The sequence below is a fragment of the Eretmochelys imbricata genome, chromosome 8 (assembly GCF_965152235.1).
Source record: "Eretmochelys imbricata isolate rEreImb1 chromosome 8, rEreImb1.hap1, whole genome shotgun sequence".
Classification (NCBI taxonomy): domain Eukaryota; kingdom Metazoa; phylum Chordata; order Testudines; family Cheloniidae; genus Eretmochelys; species Eretmochelys imbricata.
The window spans coordinates 89,014,438-89,035,179 of NC_135579.1; the positions used below are offsets into that span (position 1 = coordinate 89,014,438).

Genomic DNA, 20,742 nt, shown 5'->3' on the forward strand with positions numbered 1-20,742 from the left:
GCTGGGGTCTTACAGTGACATGTGACCATGTCACCTGCTAATGAAATCCATCTTAAATCCGGTACTTTTCCATTTAAGAGGAGGGGTGGGGACCCAGAGAGACAAAAGATTCCTGCCTTGTGCCAAAGCTATAAAAAGGGGTGGTGCAGAACAGAGGGGGGAGCCAGTCATGAGAAAGCCCCTGCTTAACACCTTAGATGTCTGCTGGAACTAACAAGGACTGTACAAGGGGAAAGGATTGGGCCCAGACTAGGAAGGAGTCTAGTCTGTGAAAGAAGCTTATTAGAATATCTCTGAGGGCGAGATATTACCTGTAATCAGTTTCTTAATGTATTAGGCTTAGACTTCCGTGTTTTTGCTTGGTGACTTACTTTGTTCTGTCTGTTATTACTTGAAACCACTTAAATCCTACTTTTTATACTTAATAAACAAAAGTGATTTTATTTATGAACCCAGAGTAAGTGATTAATACCTGGGGGAGCAAACAGCTGCGCATCTCTCTCTATCAGTATTATAGAGGGCAGACAATTTATGAGTTTACCCTGTATAAGCTTTATACAGAGTAAAACGGATTTATTTGGGGTTTGGATCCCATTGGGAGCTGGGTGTCTGGGTGCTGGCGGCAGGTAACCTGCTAAGCTAGTTTTCTGTAAAGTCTGCAGCTTTGGGGGCGTGGACCAGACCTGCGTCTGTGTTGCAGCAGGCTAGCGTATGTGGCTCAACAAGGCAGGTTCTGGAGTCCCAAGCTGGCAGGGAAAACGGGCTCAGAGGTAATCTCAGCATACCAGGTGATAGTCCCAAGGGGATCTCTGTGACCGAACCAGTCACAACCCCACCCCTGCAAAATCAAACAAACTAATTGGGCTTTACCCAGCTACATGGGCTTTACCCCATGCATCCAAATGACCTCCACTGGATTCTGTGCTCCACAACTCCCTGTGCCTAAGAGCTAGTTTATCAGAGCTCTTATGACATAGATCTGGATAGCATTATCAGGGATCAGACAGTGTTAATTCCTATAACTTCATTTCCTACTTTTCTCCCCCCTCCTCCACATTTCTTCAAATAGAAAAGAAAGAGTTTAAAGTAATACAAAACCAAATATTACAGGACTTAGCAAGAATAGCTAGCGGTTCTAAACTGCAACATTCTGGCTTCCAAATACTACACAAAGAACATTCCAAGAGCACCTCCCTGACAGCACATGCATCCAATAATAAATAAAAAGGGGATTTATTGTACCACGCTATGTTAGATTCAGAGAAGTATATAAGAGAGTTCAGACTCATCTGTAATACAAGAGTACTCTCATACGATTTATTTGGTTGGAGGGCGGGGGAGAAAGGAGGACACAAATATTTGAGGACAAAGATAGCTTCACCCAGAACGTATGCCAGTTTATAAGGACTTGTCAGAGGAGAGGAAGGAGAATAGGCAGTGCTCACTGGGAAGAAGGTATTGTGATGACTTTGGGGAGTGTGCCAATTCAATATTCTCTGTGAGGTAAAGTTACCCTGAGGTGGAAGCATCTCCTGCTACCCTTCAGGAAGAGTCCCCAAGAGCCAAAAGAAAAGGGTTTTATGGTGCAAGGATGCTGTATCTCCCTATACCAGAAGTTTGGAACCTAGCCCAAAGAAATGTAATATAAAGGGTTTTGTATGAGGTATAAATTCCATCTTTGTCCACAACTCTTTTTGTATTAATGGGGATTCCATAAGTGAATCCAGAGCAGCACATATCCCTAATATCTATATATTCTGGTTTCAGCATTTCAAATGACCTCATGCTCTGCCTTAGTGGTACCCTGATGTAACAATTAAAAATCACTTGGTACATCTGAGCAGAAAATGGTATCTGGCAATATGTCAAATTTCTCATGCTATTTAAACAAAAGTGTTTCCTCTTCTATTCTGAAGTTGTCATCTCAATTTTTCTGGGTAATTTATCAACTGTTTTCAAGGTGTGTATTTGTAGGTATACAAATGACAAGGAGCAAAACAGATAGCACAGTTTAAGCCTTTTATGAAACTAAGGCTTTGTCGACACTACCACTTTTGTTGGTAAACCTTTTCTTGGTCAGGGGTGTGAAAAAAACCAAACACCCCTGACTGACATAAGTTTCACCGGCAAGAGTGCTGGTGTGGACAGCGCTATGTCGGCAGGAAAGGCTCTCCTGCCCACATAGCGAACATTGCTTGTTGTGGGTGGCTTAATTACGCCACTAGGAGAGCTCTCTCCTGCCGGCATAGAATGGCTACACAGAGGAGACCTAACAGTGGCATGGCTGGTATGGCTGTAGCTGTGCCACTGTAAGGTCTGTAGTGTAAACACAGCCTAAAAGATAAAGGTGAGTAGACAAGGATTTAACAGGATTTTGTATTAATCCAGAAACTATAAAGAAATAAAACCACCTTAATTAAAAACATTAATTCCAACTCTTGCACAGTGCAGTTTTAACTAATTGATTTTATTATAAGTAAAATAGAAATGGAATTTCATATACATACCACAGATTAGACACATTGCTGCTTACAGTCCAATAAAACATTTCTAAACATAATGAACTGTTATTATCTGTCATGATATTTATCTAGATTTTCCTCAGAGCTTACTAGTTAAGAGCCAAAATCCTCTCATTGAAAAACAAAAACAAATAATGATACAAGCTAATACAGTGATATGTGGTTCTAAAAAACAATTAGAGTCAACTGCAAAATGTCATTTTAGTATGAATCATTTCCTGTGGAAAGCAGCAAGAGTAGAAAATGGTTTAAGTGTGCATGATTATTACATTTATCACTGAAAGGCTTATTTCACCCTTTTTAAAACAAATGTAAGCTGACTGTCTTCTAACAAAAGAAAAAAAACAAACGAGGAGTCCTTGTGGCACCTTAGAGAGGAACAAATTTTTTGGGGCATAAGCTTTTATGGGCTAGAACCCACTTCATCAGATGTATGAAGTAAAAGATACAGGAGCAGGTATAAGTACATGAAAGGATGTGGGTTGCTTAACCAAGTGTTAGGTCAGTCTAATGAGATAAATCAATTAACAGCAGGATACCAAGGGAGGAGAAATAACTTTTGAAGTGGTAAGAGAGTGGCCCATTACAGACTTCACTGGTGAAGCGAAGAAACAGACTGACAGAGCCAGAAGAGTACCCAGAAGTCACCTACTACAAGACAGGCCCAACAAAGAAAGTAACAGAACACCACTAGCCATCACCTACAGCCCCCAACTAAAACCTCTCCAGTGCATCATCAAAGATCTACAACCTATCCTGAAGGACAACCCCTCACTCTCACAGACCTTGGGAGACAAGCCAGTCCTCGCTTACAGATAGCCCCCAACGTGAAGCAAATACTCAACAGCAACTACATACCACACAACAAAAACACCAACCCAGGGAACAAACCATACTACAAACCCTGGTGCCAACTCTGTCCACATATCTATTCAGGGGACACCATCAGAGGACCTAACGACATCAGCCACACCATCCAGGGCTCGTTCACCTGCACATCTACCAATGTGATATATGCCATCATGTGCCAGCAATGCCCCTCTGCCATGTACACTGGCCAAACCAGACAGTCTCTACGCAAAAGAATAAATGGACACAAATCTGACATCAGGAATCATAACATTAAAAAACCAGTAGGAGAACACTTCAATCTCTCTGGTCACTCAATAACAGACCTCAAAGTGGCAATTCTTCAACAAAAAAACCTTCTAAAACAGACTCCAATGTGAAGCTGCAGAACTGGAATTAATTTGCAAACTAGATACCATCAGATTAGGCCTGAATAAAGACTGGGAGTGGCTGGGTCATTACAAAACCTAAACTTAATTTCCCCAACACTAATTTTTCCCGTACTGTTACTCACACCTTCTTGTCAACTGTCTGTAATGGGCCACTCTCTTACCACTTCAAAAGTTATTTCTCCTCCCTTGGTATCCTGCTGTTAACTGATTTATCTCGTTAGACTGACCTAACACTTGGTAAAGCAACCCACATCCTTTCATGTATTTATACCTGCTCCTGTATCTTTTACTTCATACATCTGATGAAGTGGGTTCTAGCCCAAGAAAGCTTATGCCCAATACATTTGTTAGTCTCTAAGGTGTCACAAGGACGCCTCATTTTTTTTGCTGATACAGACTAACACGGCTACCACTGAAACCTGTCTTCTAACAGTTTTTCTACAATATAAACACGATAAGTTAGATATTTTTCTTCCACTAATAAACTAGAGCTTTTCATTATTCAAAATAAACAGCATAGACATTTGCAAGAGCAAATAGTGAGGTATTTTTGAAAACATACGATGAAAATGTATCACTTGCAGGATCCCAAACGCATCTGCTTCCAATTCGCATGCTCTGTTCATTTAGTTGTCCAATATGTACAATCACAATAATTTTGTACCTTGGTATCATAAGGTCTTTTACCCGAGCCTTAATAACCTGTAACAGAGAAACATGTTCAGATAAATTATTCTTTCTACAGTAGGTTCACAGGTAAAAATCACTGCATTGATACAGTAAGTATAAACATGTTATATATAGTATTACTAAACATTTTCAAGAATCTTGTTGGTAATCACCCAACTATAGACCTGCAACATCATCCTGTAAGTATTCCAGTACCATTAGAGGGTGGAATATGTCAGACTGAGGTTACAGCACCAATGAATCAGTATTTTCAACACTGATGATAGTGATATCAGTTCTTGGAAATGCCATATCCCCAAAGGATTAACTTCAGGAGTTGCATTCTAAAAAGTGGTGGCATCTTCTTGATTAGTTAGAGAGACCAAAGCACAGTTCAAATATGAAAACTGTCTATGAAAAAGATGGCACCTTCACTCTTAACTGAATATACATATGGAGATGATCTGTTATGTTGACTAAAATGTATAAAACCAACCAAACAAAAATACCCAAACACACAAGTTTTTACTGCCTTTTACTTCTGTTAGCTTTACAGATCCATCTTTGCTAAAAGAATAAGTTGCACATGCTATTCTCTCTCAAACAAATCTGTTGATGATACCCAAGTTCCACTCTAGTACACCTAAGCAAACTCACTGAAGACTTGCACATGTGTTACCAAGCAGAATTTGCAACAGCACAAATGCAGAAGTATCACTAAGGGGCTATTTTGGTTGTTTCTGGAGGATTAAGCTACAGTGAACTGAGGCCACTTAACTTGTAAATGAGAGCATCCACACAGGGATTTAATAGATTTTAACTTCAAACCTTTAGTTCACTCGTTTAAATTTTCCTAAGCCCTATATTCTATTTACTAATATGGTCTCTTCTGACATGAAAAGCCAAGGAAAGGAGATTTTAAAAGGAAAAAGATCGGAGGCATTGTTCTGTCAGGGGTACAGGGTTTGCCTATCCCAAAATCTGGCTGGGGATCCACAGAAGGAGAGCTAGCAAAATTCTCCCACATTGCCTCTGGTACACCTAATGCCCACTCACATGGTTCCTTGGGAGGACAAGTTAAATGGAACCACTCCCCATTGGCCACAGGAGCCCCTGTGACCATCCAGGGGGCTATGCACAAAAGTTACAACAGCCTGGGACTGTTCCATTTTCTGGGTAAATTTTGAGGACCAGAAGAAGGATGATATGCAGTCTCTGGCCCACCCACTTGTCACAAGCCTGACAAATCATGTTCCCCTCCCCAATGCATACCCCAGACATACAGAAAAAGGTCTACCAGAGAAAGTGGGGAGACTGTGCATGAAAGACCCCTCAATGCATAGATTTGAGAAGGGGGTGAATCTGATCCATAGTTTACTTAAAAAGCCTAATTGTACTAATAATTTATTTTTTATACCTCAGAGATGGTCTTTGTCATTTGTCTGCATAGCTCTGCTTCATATTTTTCTTCTTGAAGATAATTAGTCAGCACATCCTTCAAAATATTATTTACTGTGACCACAGGAAAACGTTTTGCAGGACCTGGTATATGTAGATATTTTATAGTGCTTTAATTTATAAGTCCATGTTGAGAATAACTGAACACACATTGTAAACTGCTTTTTTAACCCGACTAATCAAAATGACCAAAGAAAGGGGGTTAACTAGAACAGTGAACTAGTAAACTAGTTAGGTGTCTCTCTGGAGACCTGAATTCAAATCCTGGATCAGGTGGAAACTAAAAATATTTTTATGATCTCATATTATAAAGCTACCACACAATTCAGTATGGGGTTAAGTCTATTTAAAAGAGACCCAGAATTGAAACAGGAGGGATGCTAAAGATCAAGACTGAGGTGCTTCGTTTAACTTTGCACAACATCTCTGGTTCTAGCCAGTGCTATTACAATATTGCATTTCAAGAATATCAATTCACCGACAAATTTAAACAGAGAAAGAGTGATTTTTATTACTGGAAAATAAAGCACCTTCAAAATCATATTTTTTCTCTTTAACTACAAGTTTGTAATAGATTTACCAGGAAATTAAGTATAAACAAGTTAAGGTTTGTAGCACTTTGGGAATTTTTAATGAGATTCCTTGTTTGTTCTCATTCCCCTCCAGAATTTTTACCAAAATATTAAACTGACATGTAAAACAAGAATGACAATGTAAGATATCAATGGATCTCTCTAATTGGAGAGTAAATATATGGCTAGTTGTGATCTGCTAACAATCACTTGAAACAAATGCTAAGACTAGGGCCATACCAAATTCACAGCCATGAAAAATGCATCACGGACCATGCTATTTGGTCTCCCACAATAAAATTTGGTCTTGTGTGTGCTTTTACCCTGTACTATACAGATTTCACAGGGGAGACCAGCGTTTCTCAAACTGGGGGTCCTGACTCAAAAGGGAGTTGTGGGGGGTGGGGGTCAGAAGGTTATTTTAGGAGGGTCATGGTATTGCCATCCTTACTTATGTGCTGCCTTCAGAGGTGGGCAGCTGGAGAGCGGCACCTGTTAGCCAGACGCCCATCTCTGAAGGCAGCGTCCTGCCAGCAGCAGTGCAGAAGTAAGGGGTGGCAATACCGTACTATGCCACCCTTAGTTTTGCACTTCTGCCTTCAAAGCTGGGCAGCTGGAGAGTGGCAGCTGCTGATTAAGGGCCCAGCTCTACAGGCAGCAGTGCAGAAGTAAAGGTGGCAATACCATACCATGCCTTCCTTACCTCTACGCTGCTGCTGGCTGTGGTTCTGCCTTCAGAGCTGGGCTCCTGGCCAGCTGTCCAGCTCTGAAGGCAGCGCCGTGGCCAGCAGCAGCACAGAAGTAAGGGCAGCAGTACCACAACTGTCCCTACAATAACCTTGTGACCCCTTCCCCACAATTCCTTTTTGGGTTTATTTTGATCTAAGGTTTTTTTAACCTCTTTTCCATAGTATCTGAGTGCTTTTTGATGTTAACCAACTAAGGTGCACACAAAAAATACCTACAGGTTGTTATACCTCTTGCATGCTGAAATCTGTTGAATGGGGATGTAATACCCTTCAAAGTATTGGAAATACTATAGGCAGCAGAATAGCTCATTTGCCTCGAAGTTCAATCGTACTCTATCATCTCCTTGGGAAAATGTGGTTGTGGATCACGCAGTTGTGTGGCAGAAACGTACACTTGTTTGGTCCTATAAAGTGTTCTAAGTACATTCTTATGCATAAGTCTCAGTAGAAAAGATTGCCTTACAGGAAGGTAATTTGCAAGATCTACAAGTGGGCCATATACAGCTAGTCAGAAATTTTTCAGCAAACCATCTTCCCACTGAAAAATTTTGATTAGTCCTCACTGAAACTGTTTGCAGGTAAAGGTCAGTTTCAATAAGTTTCTTGACTCGAACAAGAAGTTTCAAAATTGATCAAGTGTTCTGTTTCAAATGTTAGAAACGAAAATTTGCAGTTTCCCGTTTTGAAACATTTAAGTTAGTTACAATAAAATAGCACCAGGGAAAGCATTCACCCAAGAGGTTAGAGAAGAGAAAGAGGAGGAAATGGCACTTGCGGAGGAACAGGCTGGATTTAGACCAGATCGAAGTGCAACAGATCAGTTATTTGTGATAAAACAAATATTAAAGAAATACACAGAACACAACCGAACCTGTTACTACAACTGTATAGACTTCAAAGAGGCTTTTCATTTAGCAGAAAGGGTTATGGCAAGTTATGACAACGTATAGCAGCCCCCCAAAATTGATCAAGCAGATAGAAAACATCTACAGAAAATCAATGAGTGCAGTGAGAACAGACAAGAAATTGATGGAATGGTTCAGCACGAGAACAGGAGTGCATGCTATCACCAGATTTGTTTTACTTGGTACTGGAAGCAGTAATGGCTGTAGCACTGAAAGATGAAAAGGGAGGAGTCTTAGATTCACAGATGATATGGACCTCCCAGAATTGACTAAGGAGAATTTACAGAGAATAACTGACAAGGTAGAATGGGAAAGAGTAACAGAGAATGGGAATTGTGAAGATGACATAAAAACAAGAATTGGACTAGCCACTACTGCATTTGAAAAACTGAAAGATCTGGAAGGCTAAAGACTTTTTGATAAAAACAAAACTCAACGTATATGAGACAATGGTCATGCTGACACTTGCTATACAGATTGGAATGCTGGTATATGAGGAAATCTGAAGGACAAATGATTTTACACTGTAGAAATGAACTGGCTGAGAGGAATATTGAGCTTCAAGACTGCAGAAAATGAAAAATGGAGAAGAAAACAGCTAGGGCATGATATAACACGTACAGAAGACTCAAGAAAAACAACTGTGATGGTTTGCACACATATCAAGAATGGACTCAGAAAGGATACCATACGTGGCAATAAATACCAGCGTGCATGGAACTAGAAAGAGGAAGACCGAGGATGCATTGGATAAATGCAATGAAGAATGACAGAACAAAAATGTTTAAAGATGTACCAGCTTCATAGCTTTGTTCAAGATAGAAAGTGGAGAAAAGACTTCATTTAGCGCATCATTGCTGTTGAGCTGATGGATGGGAATCAAAAAAGAAGTAAAAGATTAAAAATGAAAAGGTGTTGAAATTTAACAAACAATTTGAAATTATCAAAACAAAATTTTGACCTAAAGTGAAATCTTTTTTGGTTTATCAATTCATGAAAGTTTTCAAGGTTGCAATTTTTTGTCCCAATTCAAAATGGGATTTTTTTTTTTAAATCTCAAATATCTTACTGGGATGGGAAAACTGTTTTCCACTCAGCTCTAAGGACATGAAGTGGACAAGCTTTATCCATCTACCATGCTGTAAACTGATTGCTCCTATACCTTTGGCCAAAAAGGATAAACTCCTTTTCTTGCTATTATCTGGATTAGTAGTACCTTACACACGCCAAACTTTAGACAACTAAATTTTGTTTTCAGTCAAAATATACATCATGCGGTTTTCGATTCTAAACTAAGACAAATGTTGATCCCCAATATTCTCTCGTGTTGAGACTCTATTATGATAAACCTATTTTATTGGGAGCCATTATGACCATAACAATTTTGGGCAGGGACAGTCTTTTTGTTATGAGTTTGTACAGTACCTACCACAGAGTGGCCCTGATCTGGAGCCCTTAGTATTAGCTCAATATAAATAAATTAAACAGATAAATTACTATGCCTCCCAGTGTACAAATTAAGAGAAGCACTCTTGATGAAAGAAAGTTATCTTAAAGAGAAACTATCAACTTCAAAATCCCACTTCTCCCTGAAAATTTTCAACTTACAATTGTTCCAGATTGCACCTAATATTATAATAACTGAAAGTTTAGAGAAAAACATTTTTCTCTGAATTTTAGATTGTTAATTTGATAACTTGATGCATTTAACTGCAATTTGGCATCTAGTCTATTTCAGTGTTTTTCCCCTGTAGGTTTTTTACACAGCAAGGAAAGGTGTGATGTGGTGGTTTTTTTTGGTTTTTGTTTTTTAAGAACAGGGAGAGGTGATTGTAAAACCACAAAAACTGGTAAAGAGGACTCAGGGGCAAATGTATTAATAGAAATGACAGTAGTTTGAATTCTTTTCAAAACTGACTACATTTTGACTGTTTCCCCATTTAGGCAATATCTGAGTTATACAGTTTACATTTTGGATTCATAGCGTTTAAGACCAGAAGGGATCATTAGAGCAATTAATTTAACAAATATATCACAGACTATTAAATTTCACCCAATCACCTGTATTGAGCTTATTTTTTTTTAGTGTGAGATGGAGGAGGAAGTGTTCCATACCCAGCTGATAAGTGTTCTCCAATTGAATGGCAAGACGAGGAATATCATGGCCAGGTTCATCCATATAAGACACTATACTCATGGAGCTAAAAATAATTCAAAAAGTGACTGTATAAACAAGTGTATATTGAAAACTATGTTGATAAAAATAAATTGCAAAATTTTAGATGGTACAGACACACAGCTTTTTCTCTCAGAAAATGTTAAAATAATTTTTGGACTTATTTATGTCAAAATGGGACCAGTTAAGAATGCCTTTTCTCAGGACATTAGGCGCTCAAGAAATATGCTGCCACTCAGTGGGACACATCATCACACCCAGTTAAACACTAAAGAGTAGTGGAAGCAAAATATCTGCTCTTTCTTGTAAGGTTAACTGTTTTCAAAGAACATAATGCATTAATTTGCCAAACTGCATTCAAAACAGAGCTTCTGTTTTGGAAAGTAATGTGCATTTAAGAAAAAAAAAATTGAATTTGCTAGCTGCATGGGGTTGAGCAGAGTAAAGCAAAATGATAACTTTTAAACTTTAATTTGGTTTTACTATAACAGAAATACAGTAATGAAGCCCAGAATTTAGAAACAGCTCGGTGGCCATCTACTCAATTTTAAGTAGGATGGTGGGGGAGTGAGATGGAGATAAGTAAAAATCAATCTGATAGGAACTCTGATACCACAGAATTGGGTGCAGTATAAGAAACAGGCAAAATTCACCTTAAACTACAGCTTTACAAAATATAATTTTGGTAAATAGTTTGTCATTCTTCTTTGTATCCAAACTACTGCCAAACAAGTCTGTGGACTGAGATGTCCCCTAAAAAAGGAATACTCTAGAATATTTCACAAGGAGTCCGATGAAATCTACCTTCTGGTTCCAAATGGAACCCACTAGCAAATGTGTTATTGCTTCCCCTCTGTGCCAATCCATGGGGGATATGAGTTGTTATAGCCTCCACCCTTGAGTTCATGATTTTCGCTCTGGAGGTTCCTGGTTCAATCTCCGACAGATGCCATCAGATGTAATCTAGCAGCCATCAGATGCATTTATGAAAGTGACTGGAGAAACACTGCACTCTAAATTCTAAATCCATTCTAAATTCTGGGCTTCATTACTGTGTTTGCTATAGTAAAACAAAATTAATGTTTAAAAGCGATTGTTTTGCTTTACTCAACCTGTCACAGATAGCAAATTCAAATTGTTTTTTTCTTAAATGCACATTAGTTTTGAAAACAGAAGCTGTGCTCAGAATGCACATCCAAAGGATTAATTAGAAGAGTGATATTCCAAATATGAACTTTTCCCTTCCCTTTAAAGGTGGTAGAGGGAAAGGTTTTTAAGAGGGAGCTATAAACATGAATATCTTTAAAAAAAGAATTTAAGCCTCTAAGAAGTTCCTCCCTCACCCAGGCAAAAACAAGAAGTCACCCAGTTACAATGAACATTTTTAAATGGGTACTCTCCATGGGCTTGATCTCAGCATGCAGGCCCTGATCCAAACATTTAAGCACTTGCTTAACTTTAGAATATGAGTAATCCTACTGACTTCAGTTTGTCTACTCATATCCTTAAAGTGTTTTGCTGGATTGGAGCCAGAGCATTAAGCAGCTTGTTGGGCCTCTCAAGATGAGACATGGGACTAAGGATGGACCTTTACCATGACCAAGAACTAGTTCTTCTTCAAGTAATCCCCAAAACAATTACATCAACCAACATTAAATGTGCTGCTTATGACTGTTGGTTTAGACTAAAGGGCTCCTGAACATTTATGGGTTCCTCAGATTTAGTGAAGTAATCATGAGGAGAAAAAGCACTCTTACAGTGATGCTTGAATGACAGAACATTTTTCCTTTGTAATTACCATGTAAAGAAGCTTTCTCATAGTGCTTCAGAAACAGGAGTTAGATTCAAAGCATCCCCTCATCCATTACCCTTTTTATTTCTCAAGGCAACATTTTCCTTACATTATTTTATAATCCAAATTAGAAAAATTACTTACTCTTTGTTTTTTCCAAGGATTTCTTTTGCTCCGACTTCATGGCTGCTTAGAGAGGATACGCTGCCTCTTTTCTTTAACAGGCGCGCTGCCTTATCCTTAGCTATGTCCGACATGCCTATTAAATCTGAGAATTTATACAGAGTGATGGAGACCCTGAAACAGACAGGCGGCTGTAGCAACAGTATACATATTTTAGCAAACCAAGTATACGGAGCTCTGTGCGCTGTCGAAAACTGATCGGTCCAAAGGAGATTTTACAATACCATAGTGAACTAGTAACCCTTGGCCTAAAGTTTGTTCCACGTACCCTACCAGAAACAACTGAACTGGGGCATCATTGACTAGAAAATGATACCTCTGTTTTGAGTTTGCGGATAAGATGTCAGCCCAGTCCCACTGCCCTGCTCCCCACCCAGCGGCACACCCCACGCCAGCTAACCCGGCCACACCCCCAGCTCCCCTCCGCCGACCCAGCCCCGCACTCACCCCCACCCGCAGCCGAAGTGCCCCTTGCCAAAGAAGCTGCGGCGGCGGCGGCGGCTGGTTTCCAAGGTTACGGCCAAACACGCCCCCCCTCCGGGGCCTCCCCTCCTCTGCCGGGGGCGGCTCCCACCCTGCGCCCGGCCCAGACGGCGCGGAGAGGGGCTCACCGCGGCCAGCGGGGCGGGGGCAGCGTGCGCGAGCCGGGTTCTATCCAGGCCGGCTCGGCTCGCCCCCTTCTGCTTCTGATTGGATGGCAGCAGGGGGAGGGGGCGGGGCTTCTGGAGTGACCCGCCACACGCACACCCTGCGGCCCGGCCCCCCGCCTCCCCCCCCTCTCGGGCGGGTCCGGCCTGGGGAGGTTCGGGGCGGGGGCGCAGGGACCGTGAGCGCCGAGCCGCGCTCCCCTTTGGAGCGCGGGCAAGGAGAGCCGGGCCCCGCGCCGTCTCCCCTCCCGCTCCCCAGTTTCTCTCCGCAGGCCGCGGCGCGGCGTAGCAGGCACAGGGCTCCAGCCCGGGCTGCGCTCGTCCGGGCCCTGGACACGGCGACGCCCTCGGCGAGAGGGTCTGTCGGGCGCGGAAGGGCGCCCGTGGAGCACTGGCGGGCTCCCTCCCGGCCTTCTCCTGCTGCAAGGAACCGCCAGGACTCTCAGCTCCCCCGCAGCTCCCCGGGGACCCCAGCTGCCCCCTGGATTCGCGCCTTCACATCCCAGCCTGGGGCTTCTTGCCTCCCGCAGGAAGATTCCCACCCAGAGTCCAGTCAGCAGCCAGGCTCCCAGCATGAAGCCAGGGCCCCTGCGGGCAGTAGGGCTCCTAGCAGTGAGCCCAGATGGGCCGGCAGCCCAAGCAGCGAGCTGGGGTGGCAGCCTGGCTTGGAGTGGACACCCAGCAGCAGCAGCCTGGCTGCGGGAGCCCTGAGCCTGGCTTTCTTATCACTTTCAGGGCTCTGCTGGAGCTGTGAAATTGACAAGACAGCCAACAGCTGATGTAAGGAAGGGAGTATCTACAGAGACACTGGGTCATCCTAACTACACCGACATAAGTCCTGTGCCGCAGGGGTGGTCAAGAGACAGACCACAGGCCAAAGCCAGACCGCCAGCTATCTTTGAATGGACCCCCACATCTTTTTATTTACTTATCGTTGTTTCTTTATCATCCACTCTGTGTCTTGACTGTGTCTTGACAAAAAATAATTGATTACTCCTGCAAGCCTCTGGTGGAGGTGGAGTTATTGTTGGTGTAGTAGGGCACTTACATCTTCAGGAGCAAGGCTGTAGTGTGTATATTGGTATAATTAGGTCCATGTGAGCTACCTGAGGTCACCCTGTGTAGCCTAGACCAGGCCTTAGCTCGCAGTTTGGGTGAGGTGAAGGTAGAGCTGCCTTGAAGACTGGCCTTACTGTAGCACCATCTTCTTTACACATAACTTTAATTACAATCTCATGCTTCCCACCTCCTTACACCACACATGTAAATGTGTATGTTACAGCCCTGCATGTTGAAGGTAGCAAAGATACAAATTCTTTGCTATATATGAAAAATAAAGCACATCCTCCCCCCAAACTACAGCAAACATGCTCTTTGAGCACAAAGTTAATTTTTACAAGTAACAGTTAATTGCTTTATGAATTAACATTATTTGCTGTCTGCGTGCTATTCCCCCAGGGCACCTTTTACAAGTTTTGCCCTGAGAGAGCAAAGCTTTTTCTGGTTTAAGAGATGATACTTCAAAATGCTCTAAAATCCACATAGAATTATAGAATATTAGGGTTGGAAAAGTCCTCAGGAGGTCATCTAGTCCAAACCCCGCTCAAAGCAGGACCAATCCCCAACTAAATCATCCCAGCCAGGGCTTTGTCAAGCCAGGCCTTAATGGTTTTTAAGGATGGAGATTCCACCACCTCCTGCGGTAACCCATTCCAGTGCTTCACCACCCTCCTAGTGAAATAGTGTTTCCTAATATCCAACCTAGACCTCCCCCACTGCAACTTGAGACCATTACTCCTTGTTCTGTCATCTGCCACCACTGAGAACAGCCAAGCTCCATCCTCTTTGGAACCACCCTTCAGGTAGTTGAAGGCTGCTATCAAATCCCTCCTCACTCTTCTTTTCTGCAGACTAAACAAGCCCAGTTCCCTCAGCTTCTCCTCATAAGTCATGTGCCCCAGCCCCCTGATCATTTTCGTTGCCCTCTGTTGGACTACTCTTTGGTAGTGGGGGGACCAAAACTGGACACAATACTCCAGGTGTGGCCTCACCAGTGCTGAATAGAGGGGAATAATCACTTCCCTCGATCTGCTGGCAATGCTCCTAGTAATGCAGCCCAATATGCCGTTAGCCTCCCTGGCAACAAGGGCACACTGCTGACTCATATCCAGCTTCTCATCCACTGTAATCCCCAGGTCCTTTTCTGCAGAACTGCTGCTTAGCCAGTCAGTCCCCAGCCTGTAACGGTGCATGGGATTCTTCCGGCCTAAGTGCAGAACTCTGCACTTTTTCTTGTTGAACCTCATCAGATTTCTTTTGGTCCAATCCTCCAATTTGTCTAGGTCACTCTAGACCCTATCCCTACCCACTAGTGTATCTACCTCTCCCCCCAGCTTAGTGTCATCTGTGAACTTGCTGAGGGTGCAATCCATCCCATCATCCAGATCATTAATAAATATGTTGAACAAAACCGGCCCCAGGACCGATCCCTGGGGCACTCCGCTTGATACCAGCTGCCAACTAGACATCGAGCTGTTGATCACTACCTGTTGAGCCTGACAATCTAGCCAGCTTTCTATTCACCTTAGAGGCCATTCATCTAATCCATACTTTTTTAACTAGCTGGCAAGAATACTGTGGAGACCGTATCAAAAGCTTTGCTAAAGTCAAGATATATCACGTCCACCAGTTTCCCCATATCCACAGAGCCAGTTATCTCATCATAGAAGGCAATCAGGTTGGTCAGGCATGACATGCATACAACAATTTTACTTTAGAAGTACCGTCAAAGAAAATAACATTAAATAGAAGAAAAGGAGTACTTGTGGCACCTTAGAGACTAACAAATTTATCTGAGCATAAGCTTTTGTGAGCTACAGCTCACTTCATTGGATGCATGCTGTAGCTCATGAAAGCTTATGCTCAGATACATTTGTTAGTCTCTAAGGTGCCACAAGGACTCCTTTTCTTTTTGCGAATACAAACTAACACGGCTGCTACTCTGAAACCATCAAATAGAAGGAAGATGGAAGACTATGGGAGCCAGCAACATTGACTAATACTGAGCTAGCATACTGTCTTCAGTCAAAGCAGTAACTTAAGTTTATCATGGAAAATAAAACAAATTTCAGTTTCCAGAATTCATTCTATACACAAAACAAAAGGGTCAAACATCAGTTTCTTCCCTCACAGCACTGTAGTTTCTGTGAAAAGGGGTCTGAAGGAAATGGCAAACACCATAAAAAATTGTCATGGGGGTGGTGGTAGCGGTACAAAAGTTGGTGGGGGGTCTGTTGATTATGGGGTTCCTCAGATATAGTCTCCCGCTAAGGAGTTGATTTTAATAATCAAACTGCTCCTGAAAAGCAGTATTCCTAAGGAGAGGTGTGTGCTGAAGAGTTAGGGTCATTTGTTCAATCACCCCTTAAATAAGATGCTCTCATAACATTTTCAGATTCTAATAACTTTTTTGGTGCAGAGATAGGGGGGAAAAACCCTATCAACTGTTCTACACTTAAAAATTAGATTGACCTAGCTACATTGCCAAGGGCCGTGAAAAATTCCACACCTTGAGCTCTGTAGTTGGTTTGACCTAACCCCTAGTATAGATGCAGCTAGCTCAATATAATTTTTAAGTGTGAAATTTATAGCATGGACTGTCCCAAGATCAAATATTGAACAGTAACAAGGACCAGTTTAGAAGTATTTAAAGAGTTGTTGCATTACAAAAGCTTTAGTACTTCTAGTTGCATTTTTCTGATTCAGCTGAGAATCTCTCTCTGAAATTAATGGTCTACTTCATAACTCTGAGCTTCCTGTGCTGAAAGTGAAGTGCATAGCCTCTTCTCCACATATTAGCCAAACTGTCCTGCGTTTAGCTCAGAGGTAGGCAAACTACAGCCCGTGGGTCACATCCGGCTCGCAGGACTATCCTACCCGGCCTTGAGCTCCCGGCCGGGAAGGCTAGCGCCCCTGCTGTTCCCCCTCCCACGCGGGTAGCATGGCTTGCGCCCGCCCACCTCACAGGCTTTCCAATAAGCCAATCCTGCTGCTCTGAGTGGCATGGTAAGGGGGCAGGGAGAGGTGATGAGATAAGGGGCAGGAGGTCCCGGGGGGCGGTCAGGGGACGGGGAGCAGGGGGCAGTTTAATAGGTGTGGGAGTCCCGGGGGGCCTGTCAGGGGGTGAGGGTGTGGATAGAGGTAGGGGCAGTCAGGGGCCGGGGGGGTTAGATGGGGGTGAGGTCCCAGGGAGTTGGTTAGGGGGTCCCGGGAGGGGGTGGTCAGGGGAGAAGGGGGAGTTGGATGGGTTGGGAGTCCTGAGGGGGGCAGTCAGGGGGCGGATGGGGCAGGGGCCAACCTGTTTGCGGAGGCACAGCCTTACCTACCTGGCCCTCCATACAGTTTCGCAACCCCGATGTGGCCCTTGAGCCAAAAAGTTTGCCCACCCCTGGTCTAGCTGATACATGAACTCCTCACAGCACCACCCAATTCCCTCCTCCCCCTAATCCCTCCAACTTTACCAGGCAAGGAGGAGGGGGGATCGGGTAGGTGACTGGTATTGGGGTGAATGGGCTCTCAGTAGCAGTGGATGTGGAGTGGTCAAAAGCAATGGGCATGGCAGAGGAATTAGCAGTGAAGGAAGTACGGGGGGTACTGGAACAGTAAAGGGGGTTTGGAAGGATATAGGGGGGTACTGCTGCCCCTTTGTCAACTTTTGCCCCTCCGTGCTGTGTGCTGGCACAGATGCTGAGTTCTGAGAGGGCAGCATACCCTTAGATAATGCCCCTCAATAATATAAGGAATTTCAGAAACCCTGTTTGATGACTAGAGCTTTAATGAAGAGCTGGGTTTTCAAAAATGTCATTTTTTCAGATCATCATCAAAGGGCCCTTTTATGTTATGGAAGCTCAGAAGTGGTGACAGCAGAGGGAAAGTTGGGCATCTTCCTCTGCAGTGACATACTGGCTGGGGGAGAGGAAGTGGAGCCATCTAAGCCCTCCTGCCCTTCCCTCCCACCTTTTCCTACAAATACCCCTCATCCCTAACAGTTCATCTCCATGAGTGCTCCACTAAGCAGATGGAGCGGGATCTAGATCTCCCTTTTCCTCCACTGCTGCTGTTTCTATGATAAAGGGGAGGTCAGAGCAGTGCAGGAAAAAGTTGGACAGGCAGTGAGGAGACTACTCCAGCCAAGTGCATTCTCTAGCTGGAGTAATCATTCCCAAGGAGCCTGAGGGAGTTTAGGGGCAGAGTTGGCCTGTGGAAGAGAAGAATGCTGAGAAAATATTTAAAAAACAAAAACAAGGAAATTAATGGCCCAGAAACATCATTAACACAGAGTTAAGGTTGCCCAATGCTGCCTTGTACTCTTCCAGAATGTGGGGAATGGCTAAACTTAAGCTTCTGAAAATTGGGAAACAATGAGTTAAGGTAACACATACTTAAATATCTGAAAACCATGACATACCAAGTTAAGATACATACCACCCCCACACTGCAACCTTAATCCTGTCCTCAGTGACACCCCTATATGCCAACACCACACAGACTAGCAATCTACCCTTACAAGTGCTGCAGGACACTTCAGGAGTAGAGCAGGAACCCCTGATGCAGGAGAAACTTTCAGTTATGAAGAGTGGGAAAAAATGACCAATAACTCTAAACAAATATTCAAATGTAGCCCATGTACAAGTTTCCAGTGAGTTTGAACTACATGGAAAGATTGAATGAAGAGTGTGTTATTCTGTTACTGAGAACAGTATGGGGAAAACTGGTCTGATGCTGGGTGATAAATTTCATGAAGGACTCATTTTTAAATAATTTTAATTCCTAAAGCTAGTTGAGTTGCTTGTGAATTCTGAGAAGAAAATTCATTTTGTACTCAAAAAGAGTAAGTGCTGTATTTTTTGCGGGGGAGGTGGGAGCGCTGTATTTTTCACACATAAAGCAGGGACTCAGTCTCTGTTAAGTGCAAAATTCAAACTTAACTATGGAGTCATTACTTCATGATTAAGGCTGCTAGTTTGTCATGGAAGTCACTGATTCTGTGACCTCTGACTTCTGCAGCAGCCTGTGCACCTGGCCCAGAGGCCATCTGAGCAGCTCAGGCAGCCCCTTGGCCAGTTGCACCAGCCGCTGCTGGGACGGTCTCAGGCCACCGTGCCCCTCTCCCCCAGCAGCAGCAGGAGTTTGGGCATGGGGGGGTGAGGGGGTTGGGGCATGGGACAGGGAGAGGGCTCTGGGCGGCGTTTACTTCGGGGGGACTCCCCGGATGTGGTGACATCCCCCTCCCTCAGGTCCTAGGTGGAGGCCTGGCTAGGCAGTTCTGTGCACTGCTTTCACCTGTAGGCGCCACCCTCACAGCTCCCATTGGCCGTGGTGCCCAGCCAATGGGAGCTGCGGAGCTGGCGCTCTTGGCAGAGGCAGTGCACAGATTTTTTTTTTTATTTACTGCCCGTGACTAAAACGTAGCCTTATCCATAATATAAACACCATAATATCCTTCCTGAATACGAGTTATTTACACATTAGTGGCACATTTACCTCAAAATCAAGTCCACATGCATATGATAAATGTTAAACATTTATAAATGCTACATATACATTGGTATTAACAAACAGTACATTACGAAAAACTATCACACACATCTGATTGCATGATCACTACCTATAATATATGTAAGACACAGGGCAGTGCTAAGGATCCTTACCTTTCTTCAGCACTAAATTAGCAAAAATGACTAAAATAAAACCATATAAATGTTTTGACAGGGGAAAGCATTATTCATTATTTATGGTGCCAAGGATAACAGCAGACAATTCTGATTCACTGTCATATGTTTAACCTTGTGGTAATAACATTGCAAATACTACATTTAGAAACTGATCCAAAACAAAAAAATAGAGTATTTTAATGTTTCTCATTTATTTTCAAGAAAAAAAAAGTCACATTTAAATTACAACTTAATCAGGTACTTAATTTTGTTCTTATGTATAGAATTAATAAACTTGTTCTGGAATTGGGACCTTATTTGTTGTAATAGTCTATATGGTAAATAATTGCATATTCAGGATTTTGTGAAATGGGTCATTGGGAAATATCATGAAGGAAAGATATTTATAAAAAACATTATTTACAAAAATGATATCCACATATTTGTATCCTAATCTATAAGGCAAGTAACATTTAAAATATGTTGTTTCATGATTATCTTCAACAAGTCAATACAACACATTCATATTACCAGTGGTCAAATACAAAGCTTTGCTGCAGTATGTCAAATGCAACAAATCGTTGTATCTTTTACAGTTTTTCTCTGAGGATATTAGGTAAGCAGCAAAGTTTTCATCACAGACTAAGCAGTAACTAGGGCATCATAGACTAAAGATACAGTATATTTAATTGCATGTGTAGGCTAAAAAGGCCAGACTAACTTTTTAACTTAAATCTTAAAAATATACTTGTGAAACTTAATCCACATATTTAAACATTTTGTACACAAGGTATTTTATAAAACAATATATAGGGCAGTACACTTGGAAATCCAATTCACTTCTGGGACTTAGTGTAGATGTTTGGAGCATTACTAACAACATAAGAGTTAGTAAATAGGGCCAATTCTGTAAATACGTGCACTCATGCTGAAAGTTAAGCATGTGTGAAGTCCCACTGAAGACACGTACATAAATGTTTGAGGGTTTAGGGCTCTACACTGTAATATATTATTTTGACTCAATCCACCCAATGACCATGTACATTTTGACAGAATTTCTCTGACATGAAGTAATTGGTTGATATAATTATCTTTGGAAAAACTTGAACTTCCTC

The 20,742-nt window shown here is 42.5% G+C and overlaps 1 protein-coding gene across 2 annotated transcripts; it reads right to left on the minus strand.

The window, feature by feature from the left end:
- Positions 1–4,088: 4,088 nt before the first annotated feature.
- On the minus strand, positions 4,089–12,867 carry DYNLT5 (dynein light chain Tctex-type family member 5). 2 transcript variants are annotated; one of them, XM_077824647.1, is made up of 5 exons: positions 12,715–12,867; positions 12,229–12,352; positions 10,232–10,317; positions 5,850–5,974; positions 4,089–4,465 (listed from the first exon to the last, which is right to left on the minus strand). In XM_077824647.1, the coding sequence occupies exons 2-5, from the start codon at positions 12,339–12,341 to the stop codon at positions 4,262–4,264; spliced, it is 528 nt and encodes a 175-aa protein (XP_077680773.1). In that variant the 5' UTR covers positions 12,342–12,352; positions 12,715–12,867; the 3' UTR covers positions 4,089–4,261. The 2 variants fall into 2 exon arrangements, with proteins under 2 accessions (XP_077680773.1, XP_077680774.1); XM_077824648.1 differs by lacking the exon at positions 12,715–12,867 and having other exon boundaries at positions 12,229–12,456.
- Between the last annotated feature and the right edge of the window lie 7,875 nt (positions 12,868–20,742).

Excerpts from the sequence above, each read along its gene's own strand:
- DYNLT5 (XM_077824647.1), bottom strand. The coding sequence starts at position 12,341 with ATGTCGGACATAGCTAAGGATAAGGCAGCGCGCCTGTTAAAGAAAAGA. Across the intron at positions 5,975-10,231 it reads GGAGAACACTTATCAGCTGG|GTCCTGCAAAACGTTTTCCT; the intron begins GTATGGAACACT and ends TACATATACCAG. Across the intron at positions 4,466-5,849 it reads TGACAAAGACCATCTCTGAG|GTTATTAAGGCTCGGGTAAA; the intron begins GTATAAAAAATA and ends TCTCTGTTACAG.